The sequence below is a fragment of the Megalops cyprinoides genome, chromosome 7 (genome assembly GCF_013368585.1).
Source record: "Megalops cyprinoides isolate fMegCyp1 chromosome 7, fMegCyp1.pri, whole genome shotgun sequence".
In the NCBI taxonomy this organism is placed as follows: Eukaryota; Metazoa; Chordata; class Actinopteri; order Elopiformes; family Megalopidae; genus Megalops; species Megalops cyprinoides.
In genome coordinates this window covers 23562182-23573036 of record NC_050589.1, presented here as the reverse complement: position 1 = coordinate 23573036, position 10855 = coordinate 23562182, and the positions used below count along the sequence as shown (strand labels likewise).

Below are 10855 nucleotides of genomic sequence, written 5' to 3'. Positions count from 1 at the left end.
GCAATGTGCTGGTGTGACAAGAAAGATTCAGTCATTCACTGCAGACAAACCAGCCTCAATGGAGACACACACAGCATTCAAGGTGATTAAAATATCTGTCAACATAAGCTGCATGTTTAAATTTGTATTCCTGACAATGATGGCACCAGCAAATGATAGAAAACATTCTTTTTGGTTTTATATGTTCCTACTTGTAGTGAAGACAAATGTAACCAAAACTCCACATATCACTGTTTTTAAGGGGAAAAAATAAAAACAATCATTAATAAATATGCACAGAGTGTCTGTTAAAGTGTACTTGTGAATGGTCTCACATCCAGCCAGAGTGAATCCTGCCCTGATCACATTCCTCAAAATAGTCAACTGTATCTGAGTGGAGTACACACAAACAACATGCACATAGCCTATATAAGCCATTTTCATTTCTACTAATGTGTTATCCAAATATTCTATAGCTCCAAAGATCTAACCAAACTTAAATTTTCCTCCACAAACACTGGTAACTGGAGTTAGTGCACCTCAGCAATAAGACAAATACATTCAAGGACGTACATATACAGGGACACATAGCAACGATGTAAGAATAAATCGCGCAGTGGCTTCTTAACACTGCAATGACAATCTTACATTTCTAATCCTGTCTTACTGTCCTATTACCTAAATGCTGTATTAACATCAAAGAATACATCAAGGAGGTTTTTTTTTATCGGCGCGTCACAAAACACTTAATTTGCGACGAAACTACAGTTTAATCTCAGATCACAGTGTTATTGCATGAGAAACCTTAAATATTTAACATTAGGAGTGATTCCAAGTAGCAGGTAATCTGTAATTGCTGAGCAAAGCATGAAACCATTTAGGAAACTTCTACAAATCATGTTTAGCAGACCCTGAAAACAGTCTAAATTACATCAACTCTGACATCTTTATATTAAGACTTGTAGAAAGTACACATAGCCGTATGTTACTGCTGACAGCCATCTCTTGATACACAATTTCACATATTTACTACACAAGTTCAGTGAAAGATAAAACCTCGATAATAAATCTACACTCAAACCAAAAGAAAATGTAACTCCTTCCCATTCCATCGATTAGTCAAAGTAAAAGACAGAGCCGGCTTGAAGAAGACTTCAGTGGTTACTTTCGAAAACCCACAACTGTTCTAAAAAAAGCTGTCTGCTAGTAAATTTTCCAAACCGACTACACCCTTTGACTTTGCGGAGTTCAACGGTTTATCTAAAGCTAGCAAACTAGCTATCTGAGACTACATGCTGTAGCAACCTCATGATACCTACCTTCCACGCTAACTAACGTTTCCATGTTGTATCGATGAAAAGTATGACAGCAGTCAATGATGCGTTTTATAGAAATCCACTTTAAACAGCCAATCCATAGCCATCGGGTCAGTCAGCTAGCTGGCTAGCAGGCTAGTTGATTGTCCAACAAAACAATGCAGCAACGCAGCTAGCTAGCTTTTGCTAGATAGCAAGTGAGCTGTAATGGCTTACTGACGTTAGGCTAAAGATGAAAGCACTGTATTCATCTGGTAAATAACACACAATATTTTGTTTACAGAAAGAATAAAGAGGGCTGCAAACAGGTCTAGAAATACTTACAGCACACTTGTTTGCAACACTTTTGACAGCTTATGATCTCCTGTATCGCAGAACAAGCTCCCTGCGCGGGTGAAAGGTTACCAGCCCTGCCCAGTCACATGACATGTCATGTGACTGTTTTAATTTCATACCGGAAGAGAAGTGGAACAAACAGCACCAGAGGCAATGCGGAAACTAAGCGTTCCACTGACTCCGGTCAAAAGCGGTGATGAGTTCAGTGATATCGAGACATTTGATGCAATCATAGAAGGTACATAACGCCGAATTCCCATTTATGTCAAAGTAAATACACTGTATGTTTTCATGTGAGAACTATGGACGTTTCCCCGACATGTCTGAGCAGAGAAAGTATTCCAAGGAGCGATTAATAGATCTTGTCAGTACATATCGAGAACGTTGCTTCAGTTTTTAGTCTCTTCGTTTTGTTGTACACGTGAGACTGCTAATATGTTTCTCTTTTATTTGCTTCCCAGGTAAATGTATCGGTACCAGCTAACCTGCCATTAAAACGAACATTGAAATTGTGAATATATCTCAATATATTCTGCATTGAATTCTGCCTATATGTTTTCAAAGAGGACAATGCTGAATGGTTCTTGGGTATGGGAGCCAACTGGTGAAAATGGTCATGTTGTTTAAAACTGGCCGTACTCAAAGCAACTGGTTAACATTCGCACCACGAAACAAGAATTCATACCTCTATAAAAGCATATTTACCATTTATTTACTAAGATAATGTATAGCCAGGTCTCTTGTATGCAGTACGATTTTAATGGATCGATATCGAAGCCTGCTATAGAGAATGCTCACCACATGGTGGAGCTGCCAACCGAAGATTCTTCCCTTCTCGAACTTGTGCATTTTATAAATTTACTTAAAAGGAGGGTCGTTATTGTGTTTCCTTTTCAAAGTCATTAGTTGGTCTCTGAAGCTCACTACCACGTTCTGCCAAAAAACCCTAAATTCTATGGAAACGTTTTTTGAAGTATACTCATATTTTCTTGAAACTTGGTACATATTTAGCATGTCAGATTTACTGTTCAGGCCAGAATTAAGTATTTAACGGAAATAATTTCCCTCAATTCTGTCTGTCTGTCTCAGCTTTTATGAAATTACAACTGTACAGTATTTCTGAAGTTTGTGTCTGAATCTTTCACAGGGACAAATGAGCTCTTCGGGACATTATTTTCATTAGATGTCTATTTTTTTAAGTTGTTGCACAGATCCTGTTTCTGTCTTGTAGCAGATATCACGGGATGCATTGGATATATTTGTCATCCATATGCATTGGATGACAAAAACCTTTATATTATGAACTTTTTACATACTAAGAACACAATTTGTAAAAAAAAAAAAAAATCCATGTAAATATTTTGATTTAGCAATTTGACATAAGAGATTAAAAATGTAAGATTGCCAAAGCACAGGAAAATCAAATTTGGTAAGGAATCGCTGCAAAAAATTCTTAATTTTGGCAATAAGCATTCAGCCGACTTGTCCTTCAGGCATCTCCTGGAATACCATATTTACTCACTCCTCAGTATTTACTCAGCAGCACTTCAGCCTGCTCCACATCAGTTTTATCAATATAATTACAGTTTGAATTCTTACAGTTGTATAGGAAAAATACAGAGAAAAAAAACTTGTCAGAGGTCACAGATGAAGTTTTTTTTTTCAGATGATCTTTTTGTGGATGAGTGAACAGAGTGGAGAGAATGTCAACATGGAAATAGATGGCAATGGCTCTTTCATGGAAAGTTTTCAAATTTCAGGTCCGATGGGAAAACAATGTTTTTTTCCCCCTATATGTTCTATTCAGGGATTACAGCATGGTGTGAGCCTGATGGTCATAAATAACAACCGATGACTAATGTTTGTCAGGAGCTGTTTTTTTTTTCTCATCAGTTGAAGATATTGACCAGTGCTATAGTTCGGTTATATTGCTATAAATAGTGACTTCTAGAACAGACTACATTGGTAGCCATTATGACTTCATGGTGCAGCTTGGATAAAGGTGGTTATGAATATGGTTTTGTTGTATAGACATTTGTGCATTTTGTGTATTCCATTTGATCTCATTATGTGAGAATGGGTCTGGTCTGGAGAGGGATTCATTATTGGGGAGAGGAAATGCTCCTTGGGGAAGGAACTGAAGCTTGGCACATGATCAGGTACATATATGGATGCCCATTAGAGGAGACGGTGTGTGATGAGTGAGTGAAGTGAATGTGGGCTTTATCATGCTCCACACCGCTGAGCCTGAGCTGCCCTATTTGTTGCTAATCAGGCGCTTAGTGGGGGTCTTTGTTTTTGCATTTTACAACAACTGAAACGGAAAGAATGAGATATTGACTGAATATGTGTTTTTTAGTCATGCCTCGGCAGTACTTCATGAGAAAACGGAAGCCATCTGGGGCTGGATTGCTCATCACATCGTGGGTAGAGAGGGAAAGATTTATTAATCCTGATCTGCTACATTGCGTGATGATTAGAAGGCCAAGATTAGACAGCCAAACAGGCACTTTGGATACCAAAGGTCACCCCCAACTCTATATGATAGGTGTTATGGAATCTCTAATGATCACAAGGGATCAGGTTGATGGTAGAATTTTCTGCAACACAGTACCTCCATCATTGCACTTGGACAGTGGTTTCCTATTTGGACACTGATATTCCTATTCCTATTTCCTATATTAATCCTCTAGAGGGAGGATTGCCTCTTGGTTCACCATTGGTTCTTCAAGCAGCATCCTGCTTTTCCAGAACAACTACAACTACTTCCAGAACAACTTTCTAAGCACCAATCAAACCTAGCCCTACCTTACTTTCAAATATTTGGCAGGAGATCTAGGGTGGTACAGCTTCTGACTATTGCATTGCATTTTAAAGGTAATATATGATAGTTTAAAGGGATTTTTTCAGTCCCAAACTGATTCGATTTTCCTCTGAACATGCTCCTTGTTCAAGAAACAAATTACAAGATGTTAATATCATAGGGACAGCATATTGATTACTCTGATTCTTATATGATAGGCCTGTCATCAAATGACTTAACATAAGTTAGAAATACATCAGTTAGGACATACTGTAGTATTGTAGAACTTTTACCATTGAAAGTCATTAGAAAATTAATCTGCCCTCAAAGTTGCAAAGATACAAAGCTACATTAACTTGAGCGAATATGTTATTTACAAATAATAAGGTGATAGCTCTTTCCCAAGACAGTTGAATAAAATAATTGATTTGTGCAGAAAGGAAAGGCTGCTCAACAAATCTTGCAGAGCTGGTTCATGCTGGGAATTGGCAAGATGTTTTTATGGTGCAGCTTTATATCTGTCTGACGTTTTTAATGTGCAGCGATGCAGGGTGATGTGACAGGGACTGATAGATGAGTTTGCTGTCCTCAGGCAGTACCACCATTCCATTGCAGCAAACCTCTTGTTTTATGAGGAAGGGTGTCAAAGGGAGTTTCATCACAAACTCTGAATCTACTTGAAGTGAGTGGTATTTTAGAAAGAATGTATGAGTAATATTGGGGTTGATGAAGCCTCAGAGAACAAACTTCCTTTATAACAAAGTTTTATACAACACTCTCCAGATTTATTCCTATTCTGGAATACTATTGGAATACAATTTATTATTTGTGAACAATATGACTTTTCTCTGTGCAGTGTACTACAGTGCTCTGTACTGAGAGCTGGGTCATTTTTTAAGCTGAAAACCATTATCATATATGTACATTTTCTTTGATATGACATGTTTTTCTTTCTGTTTAATCAGGGGTAAGAATAAATATGGCAATATACAGATGTGAGCATTCACACACAGTTGGTGAGATAAGGAGAGAGATTTGATGATCTTACTGTGTTTACATGGAGTTGTCCTTGTTACTAATGGTGATCATGGGTAGAATGGGTTGAGTGTAGTCCTTCAACACTAGAGGAAAAACTACTCTGCTTCCAGCATGAAGGCCAAAGTTAACATGTCTGTTGCACAAAATTAATCATACTTTTTGAGATGAAAACCATGAAGCAGATTTTAAGGATATGCAATGTGCCTTGATCTTTGAAGCCATGTTGCAACAGACTGCTGAGTTCAGCCAGGACCTTTGAAGAATGGGTATGTTGAACTCTTATTTGTTTTCCATGTTTCTGTTACAAGGTTTCTGAGTCTATGTGTGTTCATGTGTTTGAGTGTGTGTGATTGAGAATATTTACTGGAGACAACCACCCTGAAAGTACAAGCTTCTTTTGTAAGCAACGTCCCCTAATGTTTTGAGGGTTCACATTCACTGTTCAGACCTCACTGGCTCCACTCCATTAGTGCGCTGTGGGTCCTGAGGACCATACTAGCCAATATGTGATTCTGTATTACTGAGGCTGAAAGAGGTCTCCATTTGTGGGAGGCAGATAAATATGCAGACCTGAGCTCTCTTAAGAGTTCTCTGTCTGGCTGATCTGCAGTGCACACACTCCATGTTTTATCAGGAGAGAGGGCCACGACCTCCAAAACATTTCCCAACTTCTAATAAAGCAATCAATATGCATCAGGACCTCTGTTCAATTAAGTCTTTCCAAACAGAGAAATACTGATTTAACACAGTCCAAATAATGTCCTATAATATCAATCTCAACTTATAAAATTATTGAATGAGCAAAGGGCTGAGTTAATGAATCAACACATTTCCATATCCGGTTTGGTGTCAGTCATAATATAGCTACTGCAGATCTGTAGGTTGGAAGAAATTAATTCCTCATTTCTACATTTATGGTATAGTATCTGAATTTCTCATCTGTTTTCTGAAACTGAAGGCAGTAGTGCTTTAATTTAAGGGTTGGAAGAGCAAATATTTTTTTCCAATATTCCTCACTAGAACCAGGCATCATTTCCCAGATTGCTTTGTATATAATTTCCAGGGGAAACAGACAGAGCAAATCATTTATCCGTAGGCTGCAAAGCAGTGCCAAGCATCCTCTTGAATCATAATGTTAACTCTCTTTTGGTCTCTCATAAAACACCTAGAAATCAATAGCAAGTGAATTTCTCAAAACCCAGACCTATAGCTCTTTAATCTCCTGAGCCACAAAGCCTGGATTTCATGGTTATATAATTCACCAGAGGTCCTTGAAAAGTTTCTTGACAGATTTGACTTGATAAGTGTTCTCACATTTGACCAAAATCAAACACACACAAGTTTCGTTGTTATATAAGTTCCGTAAAAGCATAACCCCGAGATGCTGTTTTTGCTGTCAGCTTGATTTTTTAAAAAAATTTCTTTTAACAAATAGGCATGAATCCATCATAATAAATGTATAACCTTACTGCAGTGAACTAGAGGTGCAGAGGTGAATTTCTACTGCATTTGAATTGTTACAAAAGCTGTCTTAACCAATTAAAGTGTTATCATAAGAAGTGTGCTACCATAAGAAGCTGTGTTTTGCTCTTGTGTTTATATAATTAAGACTGGGATACTTGGCATGCAAGGATTGATTCAGTGAATCCTAAGGAAAATGCCATGTGTTCACAGCCTATCAATATACTACAGGTAATTAAGTGTGGGGAAAGCCTAACTGACACAAACAGTGCTAAATATTGGCTTGCATAATTGAGGAAGCAGAAGGAAATTTCTATAATTGCCTTGTTAGTACAGATACATTGATTATTCATTTCCCTACAGAAGGCCTGTAATTGGAAAAGGTCAAAGGTGAAAAAAAATACTTTACACTAGTGTAATAATTTCTAGGTGGCTGCACACATTATATGTTGCTTTTTAGGCCATCTTTGAAAGGTCAGAGTACTAACTACATGTGAATCGAATGTTGCTTTTCAATGCTGTGAACGTTACCCCTCTGTATGCATTTCATTTTATTGCACATTACTTCAAAAGTTTGATATCATTTACAAAACAAGCTATATATTCACTAATAGACCATCATTTACAGAATAAACATTTAAATCTCATAATCTCATGCAAGGATATACCTGTAGAAAAATACTTCCAGGACCATTTTTATTTTGCTGGGAATATTGTTCATTTGTATTTTACATAGGACTTGACGGTTAAAACCATATGACAGATGAGCTACAGATAACGTTGGTCAGTATAAATCTAAGACATATGTTATTCCAACCGAGGCCACATGCGATAATCAAGCTTCACTGACAAAACTGCACACTAGTGAAAACATACAACAGATAAATAGTTTCTTCGATGACTGTCTGCATTGCAGACATCTTCAGATTTGATGGAGGTGGTGAATGAAAAAGTTAACTTTTCAAGCGACGTTATTTAGACATCCTGTTCTAATGATAATAACAGACGTAACCCAGAAAATGGACACGTAAGTCACTGTGAATATGGGCTTACGCCCTTTAGAGTCGAAACTTGTGTGCTGATGGCATTTTCTTTGCACAATTGGATTGTGGCTTCTGCGATGCTTAATGAAATAACGAACAATAATAGTACAATCAGATATACAAAGAGTTTCAGACTATCTCGAGGGATCACACAATGTCCTGTTGTCCGTACGTTGCCCATTTAACAGAACTACAGCCACAATGTTAAAGTGAAATAAAATAATAATATAACAACTTGTCTTCAAGATAACGACGTTAGCGAAGTACTGTATGGCCATGCACAATTATTGGCGCAACAGTACAACATGCTTTGAATTGTGTGGGGCTGTATCTGTTAACGTTTTTGTTGTAAGCATCTCTACCAGCGGGTAAGCAGTTTGTCAAAGAAACTACCTTAACTCAAGTGGCCCGCAAGAAAGGGCAATAAATACATTAATTAATAAACAATAATTAAATAATCTTTATTATAGTGATTGAGATATTGAGATTCGGGTCTTTACATTAGTGTAATTTATTAACCCCTCGGTGCGTTTATTCCTGTTCTGTCAAATCTTCATCGAAAGCGAACCTTTTGCCTGGATGTTGTCTCTTCTCTTCAGCTCGACTCTTCGTCGCGTTGTCCAGCAGCTCGAGCAACAAGCTAGCTTTGCTGCAGCTCACGGGATCCTTGATGTCACAGGGGGCGCTGAAGGTGTAATCGGGGCTTGTGTTATCCAAAAACCGTTTTCCTGGGTGCTGACGCTTCTCCAAGTCCGGCAGCTCACCTGAGTCCGTTTCCTCCCCCAGCTCGCGCCTGCCCGGATGCTGACGTTTGTCGTACATCAGGTAACGTTTACCTGGGTGCTGCCTTTTGGAAAGCTCTATCAGGTACGCCGTCTGAGAGCCAGAGCTGTCTGGTAACTGGTCCAGTGCGGTACGCTTACCCGGGTGCTGCCTCCTTTGCAGCTCCACGAAACTGTCCATCTCATCCTCCCGCTTTCCAGGATGCTGCCTTTTCTGGAGATCGGAGTAATCCTGGTCCTCGCCCTCCTCTCGTTTTCCTGGATGTTGCCGCTTTTCTATATCTTCTTGATATCTCTTTCCCGGATGCTGCCTTTTAGAGACCCACTCCTGTTGAGAGGAGAATAGTTCTAAAAAGAATGAAAATTAATGTGAATACGCTGAACACAAGGGAGAAACCAGAAGACGTTTGTCAGAACTAAGCATTTTGAAAATCTTGTTTTCAGTATATTTGACATGTGATACCACTTTATAAATCATTCATAATTTTAAACTCATTGTTTCATAGACTAGAGGCTGACAGAATGCATTTTTGCAACATTTGATTCAGCTTCCCATGTTGTCCAAATGTCCAAAAAACTAATGGGATTAGAATTTATCAATCCGATTAAAATGACAACTCTGAGTAACTGGGAATATTTGCGGATAAACTGAGCCAAATATTTTATTTACCGTTATGCAATGTAATGTATTTCGCTTTTAAAACGTTTCTATTGGAAATTTCCTCGCAACTTTCACAACTTTGTCTGGACCAATGAACACACATTTTTACTTTAATTAAGATGATGTCAGACGGTGGATTAATTGGCCTATTGCACGCGCACTGAAGTGCTATTTGCATGTTGTCTGAGTTAAGTAATTTGGTACTATATTCCCTGATATGAATTGAGAACATATTACAGAGCGAAGGAAATCATTGTTAATGTCTCAATAGTCTTCAGAAAAGTGCAAAACGTAGGCTAGTCCATTTTTAATATTTAGATGGCTACCGTCTTAAATTCAAAGCTAATTTAATGTATGTTTAGACTAACTTCAAAGTAACTTTCCAGGTCCACACCTCTATCCACCTCTAAGCATAAAAAATAATAAAAATAATAAGTTAAAGTCGTGGACGAGAACATACCATTCCCACTGTCATCGTCCCCTATCTTCTTCAGTATAGATCTGAGTAAAAGACTGTCCGCTCTCTGTAGCATTTCATCCAAAGCCACTCTGTTCTCCATGTTCTCCTCATCAGGGATGCTCTGTCCTAGATTCATGGTGAGGTTGCAAACCGTCAAAGACACGAGGAGGATCAGGTAAGCGGGCTTCATGGCGAGGTGGGTAAATAGCTGAAGAAAGATAAAACTTTAGATAGAATCACGCTGTATTATAACAAACAAGGTATGGATAAATAGAAGCAATCATGATAGATCCACTTGTAAGTGCATATTATTTTAAACGGCTTTTTAAAAATTAAAATATTTCTTAGTACAGTGCATTTGGGATATGATTTTATAATTATAACGTTTTAAAATGTTCTAAAGCTGCTCTTTGGTTTTATTAGATGTAATAAATATCAAGATAAAAAATATGGAAATAAAACACAGATCAAACTTACCTTTAAAATGCTCAACTTGGTGAAGTGCAGCTGTATTTGCGCACCTTTCTAAAATGACTAATATTTCAGTAATATTTTGCGATGGCTGCAAAGAAAGTTTGCTGTTTGGTGCTGAGTGCAGAATCACGGGCGCTGCCCTGTCCAGATCGGGTTTGAAGTTAGATGCCGATATGTAGCTTCTCTTCATTTATAGTTGCGGCACATCACCGTCATGCCAACGATCCCGTAGTAATTTGGGTGGCATCTTCGTTTCATTGATGTCACGCTTTCGCAGGCTGAATGCGTGTCGTTTCCCCCATATACTATAGATGTCGCTGTTCGGCCTCTATTTCCACGAGAAATGTTTGTCAGAAATTTGTTTGATGGCGCAACTTAATTCAGAATTGAAACCACACACTTGAGGATACGAAGAAAGGGAAATATACTCAACCCGTTTGTAAAATAGTTTCAGTAAGTGAGATTTTTTTTGTTTAGATATTGAGATCTTGATAAATAAATA

General features: G+C 38.0%; 1 protein-coding gene across 1 annotated transcript; it reads right to left on the bottom strand.

Annotated features, from left to right (window-relative positions):
- Positions 1 to 7642: 7642 nt before the first annotated feature.
- On the bottom strand, positions 7643 to 10544 carry trh (thyrotropin-releasing hormone). Its single transcript, XM_036533962.1, has 3 exons — positions 10357 to 10544; positions 9880 to 10087; positions 7643 to 9106 (listed from the first exon to the last, which is right to left on the bottom strand). Exons 2-3 carry the CDS (start codon positions 10067 to 10069, stop codon positions 8508 to 8510), a joined length of 789 nt encoding a protein of 262 aa, XP_036389855.1. The 5' UTR covers positions 10070 to 10087; positions 10357 to 10544; the 3' UTR covers positions 7643 to 8507.
- Between the last annotated feature and the right edge of the window lie 311 nt (positions 10545 to 10855).

What these genes read in the sequence shown, in the direction of transcription:
- trh (XM_036533962.1), bottom strand. Translation starts at nt 10,069, where the DNA reads ATGAAGCCCGCTTACCTGATCCTCCTCGTGTCTTTGACGGTTTGCAAC. An exon ending in GGACGATGACAGTGGGAATG is followed by an intron (nt 9,107 to 9,879) that starts GTATGTTCTCGT and finishes CATTCTTTTTAG; the next exon opens with AACTATTCTCCTCTCAACAG.